Raw genomic sequence first — 14,891 nt, forward strand, 5'->3', positions numbered from 1 at the left:
GTAATCCCAGCACTTTGGGAGGCCGAGGCAGGCGGATCACCTGAGGTCAAGAGTTTAAGACCAGTCTGGCCAATATGGTAAAAACCTGTCTCTACTAAAAATACAAAAATTAGCCTGACGTGGTGGTGCACGCTGTAGTCCCAGCTACTTGGGAGGCTGTGGCAGGAGAATCGCTTGAACCCAGAAGGCGGAGGTTGCAGTGAGCCGAGATCACGCCACTGCACTCCAGCCTGGGTGACACAGTGACTCCGTCTCAAGAAAACAACAACTGTGTAGCTTTAGGGAATGTCTGAAGTCCCATGATTGTCACCATCAGTGTGTGTCTCACTACAAACTCAAAAATCTAGGGAGAAGAGAGTGAAATAGGGTGCATATAGGGCCAGAGAAGATGTGAAGGGAGAACACCAGGAAGTTCCATTCCAGCAAAAGGGCTGCATACGGCCGCTGGATAGATGCCAAGTGATTAATGTCAAGCCATATTAATGTCAGAGAGGAGAATTTGGTGAAAGCTTTGCCTGGCTAGATCTCAGGCTGGAAATCACTAGTTTCCTTTATTTTATTTCCCCCTAATCCTTTATAACTTCCTCTAATGCCTTAGTCAAGCTTAAGACCATGAGCCTCCAGGGAGCAAAGTGAAGCCCATCTGTTCAGTCAGGCATTTGCCAGACCAAAGTAAAAGGTCAATCTGGCTTTTCCTATAACAGCATTGAGATGACCCCAAATACTTCCCAATGGTATCAGCCAAAAATAACTTTGCATTACCGTGAATCGTGATTTCAAAGCAGAGATGTCAGGGATATCCTTTAAAACGGATAATGACTGGGCTATTGCTAGTGAGAAAAAGAAAGAAAACAATAGGCATATGTCTCTTTGGAATGTGCTTGCTCTAAAGGCTGTATAAAAATAATCCTAATCATCTTGTTTGGGGAGGAAAATCAATCAAGAATGCCTTTTTTCAAATATTTTATTTCTTTTATTATAAGACATATAGGTAAAAACTTGCATATTTTGAAAAAGATAGAAAATGGTAATAAAATGGATATTTTTCTTATTAAGAAATATGTTCATAAATATGCTTTATCAAATGTTAAAATGGTTATTTTGCAAAATAATAATAAATAGAGCAGAGCTGTGACATACAAGCGTCAACCAAAGTACTGGAAGTTTTTATGCTATGTTTTATAAAAATTCAGACTTCTGATTATACATTAAAAATTGACATTTTGCACTACAGGGTATATCAATAATTCTGATTTTAAAAATATTTTTATGATGGCTCCATGAATTCAAAAATAATAAAACATAAAAGGTGGTTTGACTAAATAGAATCTGATTCAAATAATTTCCCCCTAAATAAGAAATTGTAAGATATAATTTTTGAGCCTATAAGGGACACATGTATCAGTTCCCAATTCTATATGTCTCAGTGGGCATTGAACAAAAATTGTTTGCTAAGCCTTTGTTTCCAGCAAGGTCCACATCATTTCTTTTCACAGTTTGATGGAGCAATAATAGTCACGATTCTGATGAGCCTAGTTCTACAATTCTAGCTCCATGGATCTTAGATTCGTAGAAAGTTTTCCCTCCTTTGAAGAAACTCATTGACAGCTTTCTTATATTTATTTATGACTCGTTGGCCTCAGAGTCACATATCAGAACACTGGGAAAAATTTTTAATGATGAAAAGTTCTTGTTCTAGGCATTCTTTGTAAGCTTTACTTCTCTACTATCCAAAATAGAAGAAACACATGTGAACACCAAACACATCCTCTAAAGAGTCTTGGGTGTTCAAATAGCAAGGTCAGGCTTTTCCTGGAAATAAATACTGACTTTTTACAAAAATCTTTCATTTCCCATGCATCATGTTGCCCACAAGGCTAATACGCTAGCTCCCTGCTACAATGGGGGAAACCACATCTAACTTAAGTATTCAATCTAATATAGATTATTGGTCCCAATGGCCTTCAACAACGGCCATCAAAGGGACATCTGGGTGACCCTGGGTTCCTAGAGTACAGAGAGGTCATGGCAGGATTTGGACTTGAGCTTGAAGGCCATATTCTTGTTTTTGGCCACGATCTTGCCCCAGAAGCGCCTGGCTTTCCTGGGCATGCTCTCCTTCCTTTTCTGGTAGGCCAGCCGCCGTTCATTCTTCTCCTTGCTGTCCCGCCGAAGGCGCACCTGTCGCACAATGCCCTCAAACAGCTCCTTCACGTTGTGCTGGACAGCTGCAGAGGTCTCGATGAACTTGCAGTCAAACACCACTGCACAGGCTCTCCCTTCTGGGAAGGAAAGAAAGAGGTCAGAGGGACTGCAGAGCACAGTCCCACATAACGCACAGTCAAGCTGGATGGTTCTTCGAGGTAACACTAAGTCAGCTGTATATGCAGTGGATAGAGGATGCTGCTGCGGCACAGGCCCTCCCAGGGCATGAATAGAAAATGTCTCACTGGAGGGTCCCTGGAAGTAGGGGAGATGGGCTTTAGATCTGATCCCCCATAAATTCACTGTCTGAAGGTCCCATTTCATCAAATATAGTGATATTAGTTATAACAGTAAAAGCCATACCCTTAATTTACTGCTGACTTACAATGTGCCAAGAACAAGGCTAAGTTCTTTATAAACACTGTTTTCAATGTCCACAACAATCTTGGAAAATACATTATTATCCCTGTCAAATACATGAAGAAACCGAGGGGAGTCTCCTCTGCAGGTGAAGTTCACACAGCCTGTAAGTGGCAGTGAAGCCAGGTCTGCTCAGTTCTCAAGCCCATACTCAACTCTTTCTCCTGACCCAGTTTCCAGAATTGGAAATAAGAATTCTACTGCTTAGCTTTCCTCTCTTTTAAAATAAAAATAAAAATAAAGCAATAATGAGATATCTTGGGAAAAAATTGAGAATTTTACAAATGTGTAATACAGTTAAATTATACAAGCTTTTCTGGGACAGTCTCAATTTCAAGTATTTCATTGTGTTCAATGACCATGCATCAAGTTTTGGTTTGGAAAAAAAATGATTACTGTAGACAGTCGTGTCCTAGTAGGAAGACATTCCCAAACTAGTGTGTACATTGTCTTTATCAGGTGTCTTTCCTCCTGAGCAGGGCCTGGCAATGTAGTATTTTAGTTTTATAATTGTACCAGGGATCAAATCTGAATTAGGCCAGTAAAATCTCAAGGGCTATAAAAGCACTTGGGTGCCCACTCAGCAGATAGAGATTTTCCCTGAGCTAAGTATGAAGAAGAATATGTGACCCCATCAGACTGATGCCTCAAATGAAATTTCAGAAGCCATGGATGGGGAGTAGGAGAGTAGGACAGCGTTTCTAGGGCTCACAGAAACCAGAGTCAGCCAGAGTAGAATTCTTTTTCCTCAATGAAACTCTTTCTCACAGTTCCCCTAAATCAGAGTTCCCTATCCTCCTTGCATGAAGATGCTACTTTCATTTCCCTGTACTCTTGGGAATTCCAGGAAACTCCTTAAAAGCGGGAGGATTAGTATCCTGCAGGTAGACCAGATGGACAAGGGAGAACAAATAGTGTGGAGGAGACCCACTGGGACTGTAGGAGTCTGAGAAACACACCTAAAATTTCATATAGCATCTTAATGAGTTCCTAGATCCAGCCTCGTGGAAGGAGGGAAGAACCCGTGTCTGAAGGAAAACACATGTGATCCAGCGATTGTTTCTACAGTATTGGCTCTGCTCCTCTTACCTGATACAGACACTTCCCGGCACCGCACTAAGTCACTTTTGTTGCCAACCAAAATTATGGGAATGTCCTCTGTCTGCCGGGCCCTGCGGAGCTGGATTCGCAGCTCAGATGCCTTCTCGAAGCTCGCTCGGTCTGTGATTGAGTAGACAATCAGGTATGCGTCCCCGACCTGCATGCAGTGGTCATGGAGCCATTCATTTTCCCCCTAATGAAACAATAAGATCTTCTGTGAGTTCAGTTAGGCCTGGGGAATAAAGCATCAGTTTGCAAAGGAACAATATGTGTATCCTAAAGTACACTTGCTGATAGGAAAAAGGAAGAAAATCGCTTCCAACTCCCTAAAAGCATTGGTCTTCTATGCCTATAAGATGTCTGGTGGCTGTAAAGATTGCTAGCCTGTCCAGTACTTATGCCAAAAAGTTTTCACTTTTCAGTATCTTCTACAGCTTGATTTGATAAATTACACAACTTCTCTGCCAAACAGCATTTCCAATTTCTATTTAATCTACCAAAAATGAGCCTTTTCTGACTTCCCAAAAACTCCCTTTTGCCTTTTCCAAGTGATGAGATTAAGAACACTTTTGTGGGACTAGGAGGGTTTTCAATTAACAGAAGTCTAGCACATAGGTTCTGAAGCTTTTTAAAATCTTTAAAAAGCCAATGTTGAAGACTGGTATTGAGAATCTCAACTTCATATGAGATGGATGTATGTTATTTAAAATAACAGTCAATGCCTGTTTGTATTTTCCCTAAAACAAATAAACTTTTTGGGTGTGTTTTTTAATAGGACTAAAGGCAAGTCACTACAACTTGCTTGTTATTCAGAACTCATCTGTGAACGACCTGTTCCTTAGAATAGTCTCATTCTTCAGCAGTATGCTTTTAATCAAGAAAATGAGCCCACCTCATCTGGAACACCTACTATATAGGACAAGGTCACCCTTGCACCAAACAGCTTGTTGAAAGGAAAGCCCTAAAGGAATTTAGAGAGCTACAGGCTCTGCATACCTTATTTTCCCACATATCCAGGAGTATAATCGTTGCACTTTCCCCATCAACCATCAGGGTTCGTTCATATGTATCTTCTAGAAAAGAAAGAACAAAGATATTGGAGTCAGGCGAATATGCAACACTTCTCCATAAGAGGGTCAGGTAGAAAACTGTGCTAGAACATAAACTTAGTAAATATGCAATTAATTATGTAAGTATACAGATATTTTCAAAGGCAAATTACTATTTTTTGTCACCTTCAACAACATTCTACATATAATTCCTCCAGTCCTTATCCAGCAGAATGTCTCTCTTGAACATGTATCACTAAACCACATGGAGTAAAAGGCATTTGTTTGCATCATTCCTGGACCTTTTGTATGGCAAAATCATTTGTGAGGATAAACTTACTCAAGAGCTTTTGACTCAGATTCAATGGTTAATGCTATGAGGAAATATTAACCACCCAGTGAAACTGTAAGCCACATTTTCATAAGTCCATTGTACCTTTCAGTGGGTAGTTACTGAATACTCACTAGCAATTTCAGGAGCTTTGGGCTCAGAGACGTTGCTCCTCTTTGGACAAGTGCAAGAATGAATCTTGACACTCTCCCTGTTTTGGCTGTAGTTTTCTTCCTTTTTTTAAAAAAAAATGCTGTTCCCTAGGAATAAATGGGCTTGTTTTTCCATCTTGAGTATAATAGAAATGCAGCCTCCAGCTCTACTTGGTAATGGAAACTTTCCTCCCGGCACTTGAGCCCAGATCGTGTGTAGGTGAAGGGTGAACACAGTACAGTACAATGGGCCAAAGCAGTTCCAGCCTGGAAAATCCATGGGGGGCAGGCGTAGAAAAGGGGTACAGTGGGATTTTTGCAAGTGGGATTTCCCTCATCCCAATACCATTGAGCCCATCTCCACTCTATTTTCACAATGAGGTTTCCTGTTTTGAATTTCATCTTTTGAAAATTATGACTTTCATAATGATTTATCATTTTTCTTCTGGTTCTTTTTGTCTAGAATCTTTTCCCTCAAATACCCACAAGGCCTGTTTCCTTACTTCCCTCTGGGGGGAGGTGCTTCCTGGCCATCCATTTAAAATTGCAACACTTCTATCCTACAATATTCCTTCTCTGCTTTATGTTTCTCCATCTCACTTATTGCCACCTAACATACAACACATTTAACTTACTTATTCTATTATTTTCTGTCCCTCCTGCCCCTCTCGTAATGTTAGAGCAGACATTTGCATCTATGCTGTTTACTGTGTCCCCCCGCACATTGGTACATTGCTGGTGCACAATAAAGTTTGTACAGTGAACGAATGATAAATATAGCATTATGGCTGTGAAAACAAGCAAACCTGAATTCAAATCCAGGTGCCATCCCTTATGAACTCTGGGGTCTACGCAACTTAGGCTCTCTGAGCCTCAGTTTTCTTCATCTGTGCAATGGGATTGATAATAGTACTCACACCTTAGGGCTATGTGACAATTACCTATATTAAGCCTGGGCACAAAGTAGAAACTCAGTCAGTGTTAGCCATTATCACTTCTTCAGGTGAAGGAAGCTGGTTATTGCCATACTCAGCACTTCCTCACTACAGATAAATCCTAGCTTAAGAGAGCTACGTTGGAACCAGGGCACTTCTTGTTTTACAATAGCGAGCGGTTTATGAAAAACACTGCTCCTGGTTTAATGCTTCATCATCTAAGAACTGGAATCAGGAGAGGTTTCCCTTCCTTAAAGAAGGAAAACTTGAACAAATAAGAAGGGAGTTAACCAGGCATGGCCCTGTCTTTCTGTGAGTTTCCCCACCTCCCACAGCGTCATTCTTCTAATCAGTAAGTGTTTGCCCTTGGGGAATTAAAACTCTGTCTCGCCCATCGTGTGCCTGCTCACAATATGCAGAAGGAATGAGATCACAGTGGGACTATTTGGATTACCAGGGGTAGAACCTCACAACCTCAACATGCAAATTAGACAACGCAAGGGAGACTGTCAGAGCCTGAGCAGCACAGAACGGGGATGGCCTGACTGCTGCTTCCCACCACAGGGTTCTTAGCTCTTCTCTAAAACCCCTCCCTGCACTCAGACAACTCCTTCAATGATGGAGGAACTTTCTCAGCCCACCACTCAGGTACAGGGGACTCGCTTGAGTGCCCAGTCATTCAAATAGAAACATACTGTGTTCCAATCGCTGACGGAAAAGGAAAACCCAACTTTCTCCTGGCTTAAGAGATATCAGAACAAGTCTAGAGAAAAAGTGGACTAAGGATCACAGCCATGAAAGTAAAAACATGCTTTCCCGTTCTAGAAGCTTCCTGACAGGATCATTCTGTCTGATCTTACCTTTGCCTGAAAATTACTGTGTTGGAGGCCTGGGAGGCTAAAACAATCCATCTCCTCCCTGCTCAGCACGTGTGCTCCCCCCTTTACCCCCCACCCCAGTACATGAGTTTAGATACGGCCCCTGGCTGTGTGCACCAGGACCCTTCCAGCACACATGGCATCCCGACTGAAGGCTCTCCCCTAACCAGGTGCAAGCCTGGGAGTAACCAGAGCTCCAGGTTTCTCTTCATCTAAGTTGCTCAGCTCATCTTTTATCCTTTTCAAGTGCTAATCAGGTGAGAAGAAAGGAAGGAAAAGAATACCAGACTCTAGGAGAGCTCTTTGAAATCTGCTTCCAGTAAAGGTGTGGAGAAAGGTTTGGATACTGATTAGTCTCTGTGAGGCTTTTCCGTAATCTGGGTCTGGAGACACCCCTACTTCTCCAGTGCACTGGAAGAAAGCTGGGGTGTCTGTGCACACTCTATGTAGCAAAAGAACTCATGCTGATGGGGACAGACAGAGGTTCTATAAGGGGTGATGGTGGTCAGTAGCCACTTTCTCTAGACCAGTTTGTCTTTCCTCATTTGATCCCCCTGACAGACTCTCTCCTTGACCAAACTTTAGTCAGGCTCCTCTGAATTCTCTTCTCTACCCGGCCTCTCCCCGGGCTTCCATTTCCATCCTGGCAGAATACAGCTTTAGCAAGAATCCTGCTAAGTCAGTTTAGTGAGAATCCCCCACCTTCAATATCTGATCAAATTCCTCACCCACCACCTCTGATAGTCTAAGTCCTTGGCCTGACTTCAGCAAGAATCCCAACCTTGACGTCTCCTCTTAGTAATTTTCCATCCTCTGACCCCCTCCCACCTGCTCCTTGGCCTGACTTCAGCAAGAATCCCCCTAACCTTGGCGTCTCCTCTTAGTAATTTTCTATCCTCTGACCCCCTCCCACCTGCTCCTTGGCCAAGTGCCCACTTGTTCTTCTTGTACTTGGAATTGAGCCCCATCTCTCCCCACTATTGGGATGCCTACTGCAATGGCCCTGAATAAGGTCTTCCTTACCATGTTAATAATTTTTTCGTTAACACTCCTTGTGCTTGGAAATGAGGCCCCTTCTGCCCAAGACTGGCTCAAGTGCCGTGTGTGTGTGAAACCCGCCCAAGTGTTCTCTCACTGCCAAAACTGACTCCTGCAGCACCTCTAAAGTTCTGAGACTCCAGCATCCCTCTCCCTGAAAACTTTCAACTGCTTCCAGCTTTCATAGCTCAGGGGATCCCAAGGAACCTCGGAAGAAATGCCTGCTCTACAAATACTGTCCTCTACTCTACTGGCCCCGGTCCCCTCTGGACAGCTCCACGGGCCCCAGCCAACAGTGACCAAAGTGGACAGGGGCCACAAGCAAGGAAACCACCACTTTTGAAAGATAAGCACATCAAAAGGAAATGGTAGATTCATAATCAGCTCTAACTAATGCTCATTTCGTACTTACTATGTGCCAGGCACCATGCTCCATGCTCAACATGTTATATCCTTTAATCCTCGTAACACCCTATGAAGGAGGTATTACCCCAATTACACTAATGAGGCAGCTTGAGGAGGCTAAGTGGCTTGTCCAAGAGCACCCAGCCAAGTCAGTGTCAGAGCTGCGTCTAAACCCATTCATCAAACCCCAAGCCCAATGAGACTTCCGTACTTTGCTGTATATGTGTGGTGTGCCTTCCCACCTAGCTCAGGGCTTCCAAATCCTAGTTGTCCCTAGGGTCCAGTTCAGAGACCATCTCTTCCATGAAGCTTTTATTTATTTTATTTATTTTATTTTATTTTATTTTATTTTTATTTTTATTTTATTTTATTTCATTTTTGAGATGGAGTTTCACTTTTGTTGCCCAGGTTGGAGTGCAATGGCGAGATCTCGACTCACTGCAACCTCCACCTCCCAGATTCAAGTGACTCGCCTGCCTCAGCCTCCTCAGTAGCTGGGATTACAGGCACATGCCACCACGCCCGGCTAATTTTTTGTATTTTTAGTAGAGATGGGGTTTTACCATGTTGGCCAGGCTGGTCTTGGACTCCTGACCTCAGGTGATCCACCTGCCTCGGCCTCCCAAAGTGTTGGGATTACAGGCATGAGCCACCATGCCGGGCCAACCATGAAGCTCTTAAATCCACAGTCAGAGGTAATCTTTTCGCCTCGGAATTCCCACAGCACTCTCCTTACACCACTTTCAAGACATTTACCACATCCTATCTCAATTTCTACTTGGTGTATACATTATGCTCCATTGCATACTGTGAGCATCTCCGCAGAAGAAGCCCCATGACTCTTTGCATGTCCCCAGAGTGCCTCACCAAGCTCTGTGCTATACATTCAGTAACTTCTTAGGAATGAATGAATGAATGAATGGCATTCAGTGTATACAGAGAGTCATAAGATTACTGCAGTGTAACTGTAACAATATCCATCTTTATTAGGAGAAATCATTATGAGAATATTATGTCGATTTTTTTTCTTACAGTGAATGCTGATTTAAAAAAAAAAAAAATGTAGGGGTGTGCCTTAGAAAACCCTCCTCTTGGGAAACAAAGCCAACTAGTGATTCCAGCAGGTCCTACAGATTCTCTGTGTAAGAAGCTAGGGAAAGGATTCCCCTTCTCTCATGATTGAACCCAAATCCTGTGTCTTTTCATGGTCCCCTGCGGCCCCAGGATCAGCCATATGCCTGATGCCCAATGTGCTGTCATATTGGGCATCTCTCTCTCTCTCTCTCAACAAAGAAGTTCCCAAAATATCTGGGAAGGCTACCTTTCCAAATTCCAGGTATGAGTCAGTCTTCTTAACATTTTATGCCCATGGGAATATTACCCTCTGGATACATACAACTCCATTCTAATGGACAAACATTTTTGAAAGTCTACTGTCCACTAACTTTTTTCAATTCTTCCCTCTTAAAAACAAAAAACAACTCCCAATCCATCTCTTCCTTATGTCAACGCCCAAAGCACTGTATTGTTACTGCTTAAAGTATTAGTTAATGTGACCCTGCTCTGCAACATAGCAACTAACACTTAGCTCATTACTAGGGGGCATGGTATACCTCATCCATCGCCTTGTATCCCAGAGCTTAGGCCAGAGCCAGGTGTGTGGCTGATGCCCAATGCGCTGTCATACTTAGTATTTGGAAGCTAAATCCTGGGGCTGCAGGGGGCTATGAAAAGACACAGGATTTGGGTTCAATCACAACTAGATTTGAATCCTGGTCATACCATGTACTAGTTTTTTCACCCTGGGAAAGTCACTTGACTTTGTAAGCCTCCATTTCTTCACCTGTCAAATAGGTATATTAATGCCAGATTGATTCAAGTATTATCAAAAATATGTGTGGGAAGTATTTAACACAGTGCCTGGCACATAGCAAGTTCCCCAGAAATGGTAAAATGAACTGAACTAAGATGATAAAATCCCAAATTCTAAATCCACCTTCCTTATTGGGTGATTCTGGATAAGGCTTTTGATCTCCCTGAGACTTAGTTTACTCATGAGTACAAGAACTTTGTGAAGACCAAAATAAACAGCAGCAAATATAAGGCACCTAACAAAGTGCCTTTCCCGTTGCAAACATTCACTCTAAATGTTAGCCCCTTCCTCCCGTTTCTCTTTCCTAGCAAGTCACCTGGCAGCCTTTACAAAGAAAGAGGGAATCAATTGTACAACACTGGCCCTATTTCTCCCTTTACTCTTGTGAGATTCCAGGAGCGAGGAGAGAAATCGATGTTACAACAATGAGTCATTATTTATAGCCCAGTTCCTGAGCTGCCTCATGAAGCAGTGAACTCCTTGACACTGAGACAATCAAGAAGAATAAAACCTCCAGATGAGATGGGCTGTGGGTAGTGAGGAATAACATTAATATGCATCAATGCAGGGGAGAACTGAGTCATCGCTAAGACACCTCCCTACTCTATGATTCAGTTGTGAGTCGCGACAGAACACAGACCATGTGACTTGGGGAAACACTGAGCAGTGCTTCCTTTATTTCTGTAGCTGCAAATAGGGACATATAACTACCCTGGTCGCATACGCTCAGACTGAGGCTGTGGCTGAAAGACACTTTATGGATGGCATTGGCTATCAGGATCCTCATATTACTTAGCAGAACATAGGGCTGTGCTTTACCCCTAGCTGAAGAATACATGCATTTTGAGATAATGTCACCTCAAAACAGTTTTGGAAATAGGCCAGGCTCCAATCAATAAATAGATGAAATTGTACAGGGAAAATTGTCTTGAAAAGCTGTCAGACTCTATAGAAAGTTTCATTGTTATACTTCACATTTTAAAAAATTATTATGCTATTTCAAATACAGATTTTGAACTATTTAACACCCACAAAAGTTTCTAATATTGGTGGAAGCAAACTGATCAAGCCATCCTAACAGCTTTTCCAACTGGCTTGTTTTAAGTATAACCATGGAAAAAGGCTGTGTCTATACTGAGTTCCGGGAAGAATGTTCAAGTCAGAGTCAGCAGAAGTCAAGTGGGGCGCTGACCCTCTGGCTCTGCCCTCTCTAATCAGCCTTCCCCAACCCATTTAGAATTGGAATCTGAAGAATTCCCTTTCTGGCCCAGGATCAACAGATTTTGGTCCTGTCTACAAGCATTTTCATTTTCTTGCCCCGAAAGCCTGTGCTTGGGCTTTTCTGGAGACTCAGCTCCCCCATCAATTGTCCAAAATGCCTAACTTCAGCTCCCAACTCTGCGGGTAAATAAGTCACCCACCCTCGCTCTTTCTTCCTGGGCCACCCCTGGTGGAAAGAAGCCCACTGGGGCTGGGACACCTACCTCCCAGCACCTCGCAGTCGCTGTCCATGCTGTCATGCACACCTGCAAAGATGTTGGCCAGAGTGGACTTGCCCACCCCCTGCTCCCCTATGAGCACCACTCGGTAGTAGGTGTTCCCTGACTCAGAGGAGATGACTGAGTCTGTGGAGTCAGAGGACCAGCTTCGGCGGCAGTGGTCCTCAGGGGTAGCAGAATGGCGGTTGCGGTGGCTGTACTGGTGGGGCTCTTTCTGGACCATCAGATGCCTGCCATCGGCTGGGATGCTCCAGCGCTGCTGCTGCGGCTGCATGCCCACAGTGCCCTGGCGCATGGTGACATTATTCAGAGTCATCGTTGAGTCCTGGGGAGCAAAGCAGCCAAGATGGCAGCATTAGTAAGCATGAGTGAGAGCTCCGCTCAAATACGTGGTCAGTCATCAGTAATATTTTATTAGATGAGATGAGAAGCAAGTATCCCTAACATAAAGACCACCAATTAAACAGTCCCCCAAACCCCAACAAGACAGGCTTTCAACTGGACACACACACAGACAAACACGCTGCCCACACTGTCAGTAACCAGCTCCTCAGGCAGACTGTCATTTGCATGGGAAAACAAATGCTGTTAACATCACCCACTGCCCATGGGCTTCCCCCTTCCTCAAAGCAGACTTGGATGAAAGAAGAGCTGCACTCAGAGCTGGCACAAAGGCGGCTGGAAAGAACCAGCAGCCTCCAAAGATGGCTTGAAAAGCAACAAGTTAATGTTGCTGGGGACCAGCTGGTCAGGTTAGCTGCTCTTGTCTAAACTTGGCTCTTAATTGCACCAGTGTCCAGCAGGTTTTGTGCCTCAGTGGGAAACACGTGGCAATGACATCACCCTCCCCTCCCCTGCCCACCGCAACCCTGGCTGGACTGGACAGGCACTTATTGGAACTTCCATGTTTAGTAAAGTTGCCTTGATGCTCTCCAGCTGCCTGGAGAGCATCCACCTGCCATTATTGGGGGTAGGGGGGAAATTTTCTGTTTAAAGTTTATGCCTCAGCTGTGCCCTCTAACCCACAGATACCACTTTTAAAACATCCCGGCTCCAAACCTAGACACCCTGGCAGAGAAATAACCTGCTCATGTTCAGACCTATGAAATTTGCAGAGAAAGTGCCTCATTCTTAAAAAACCACATCCATTCTCAAGAGTTCTTTAATTCAACTCAGATTCCTTTTTTGAGACAGGGTCTTGCTCTGTCACCCAGGCTGGAGTGCAGTGGCACGATCATAGCTCACTGTAGCTAGCCTCCAACTGCCAGGTTCAAGTGATCCTCCACTTCAGCCTCCCAAGTAGCTGGGACTACAGACCTGCACTACCACGTCCACTAGTTTTTTAATTTTAATTTTTATTTTTTGGTAGAGACGGTGGTCTCACTATGTTGCCCAGGCTGGTCTCGAACTCCTGGGGTCAAGTGATCCTCCTGCCTCGGCTTCCCAAAGTGCTGAGATCACAGGCCTGAGCCACCATTCTCAGACCCCCTTCTTGAAGCAAATCAGAAGGCTGAAGACTCCCCTAAATGATATTCAACAACTTCTCTACAACTTTCCCTTTGCAGACTGCCTCCCCTAGCCGGGAGGTCTGTTTTTCCGGCTACTGGCGACAAAGTATAAGTACTTACGTTGCAATCAGCAAGATGCACAAACACTCCTCTCCCACCCTCACCCCCACACTCCGTACCCCAACATCTCGCCACTAACCAGGACGACCAGCCGGTTTTTTAGTCTCAAAAGCAGCACCTCAGTTGGCAGACTTACATTCAAACAACAAATACATAAAGCATCATTAAGGGCTGCCCTCTCTGACCACTCGATCTGTAGGGGGAGGTGACCCTTCTACCGAATTGAACTAAGGAACCTGCTGATGAGAAGCGACATCCTTTGCACTTGAAGCTCTGACCCCTACCAGAAAATCCCAGTGCTGAGCGCACGTTCCAGGGGTTCTTTTCTCAACTTCGAAAGTTCTGCGGGCTGGGAAACTCCCACTCTCTCCCTTCTCCGTCCCGGGCCGTCCCCCTTACTTGGCTCGGCCGGATCGGCGTCGGGGCGTCAGTGTATCGCGTGGGTCCGCGCTGGGATACCCGGGCCAACGAGCGGGGAGTGCTGCGCTGCGCCCGCCGTCCGTGCCCGCCGCCTGCAGCCGCCACGGCCGGGCGGTTTATAACCAGCCCAGCCGACCCGCCGCGGGGCTTTTCCGTGACGTCAGCGCCCCCGCCGGGAGGGGGCGGCTCTGCAGCAAACTCGGAGTTGCAGCCACTTGGCTAAATCAGTTACTCGCAGTCATGTGACCCCTTCTCTCTCCATTTAAAAAATAATGACAGTTCAATCCTGGGCCTCCTTTATTTTGTTTTATTTTCTTTTTACCAGATGAACACAGGAAAATGGAAAAATACATTAAGTGACACTTAATCGTCCTTCCCAGCAAAGCACTTGTGAGCTGTCGGGATAAAGGATGGAAGGGAGAGGCAGGTTTGAATTGAGAGCTCAGTTTTGCCAAGAAAACAGAGATCAACCTGGAATGCGCAGAGACTTTAGCCTCCAGGATGAGACTGCAGCCACCTTGAATAGCCAAGGCTTGTTTTAACCACATCTTCTGCAAGGAAGACAGCCTTGTCACCTTCTTCTGGATAGGGGGAAGCAGATGGAGCCCCACAAGGCTTTGTTTCCCTTCTCTGGCAAGGACCCAGAGAGAAGGGGCCAGAAAGAGGTGAGGAAAGAGGACAAGACCTTGAAAAGGGCAGTTTGGGAAAACAATTTAATTGAGGATCCAAGCAGATTGTGCTAAATATTGCTGGCCCTCCTGCTCTGGGCCAGAATGCTGAGGCTCCTCAATCAGGGAATTTAATCAGCATCCCAATCAGCAGCATCTCTGTACCAGGCTCCCTGGCAAGGCTACGCCTTGGGCATGAGCCAATACAGCCTGGCCATGGGGAGGAGCACTGAGACCAACACCCCTGTAAGAGACTCCTGTGAACAAAGGGCACAGGATAATAACTACT

At 44.7% G+C, this 14,891-nt stretch overlaps 1 protein-coding gene across 2 annotated transcripts; it reads right to left on the reverse strand.

The window, feature by feature from the left end:
* Positions 1-950: 950 nt before the first annotated feature.
* Positions 951-14,124, reverse strand: GEM (GTP binding protein overexpressed in skeletal muscle). 2 transcript variants are annotated; one of them, XM_003821105.5, is made up of 5 exons: positions 13,914-14,124; positions 11,872-12,211; positions 4,723-4,799; positions 3,715-3,919; positions 951-2,282 (listed from the first exon to the last, which is right to left on the reverse strand). In XM_003821105.5, the coding sequence occupies exons 2-5, from the start codon at positions 12,200-12,202 to the stop codon at positions 2,008-2,010; spliced, it is 888 nt and encodes a 295-aa protein (XP_003821153.1). In that variant the 5' UTR covers positions 12,203-12,211; positions 13,914-14,124; the 3' UTR covers positions 951-2,007. The 2 variants fall into 2 exon arrangements, with proteins under 2 accessions (XP_003821153.1, XP_003821152.1); XM_003821104.5 differs by having other exon boundaries at positions 13,799-14,124.
* Positions 14,125-14,891: the final 767 nt, after the last annotated feature.

The sequence above is a fragment of the Pan paniscus genome, chromosome 7 (assembly GCF_029289425.2).
Source record: "Pan paniscus chromosome 7, NHGRI_mPanPan1-v2.0_pri, whole genome shotgun sequence".
NCBI lineage: Eukaryota > Metazoa > Chordata > Mammalia > Primates > Hominidae > Pan > Pan paniscus.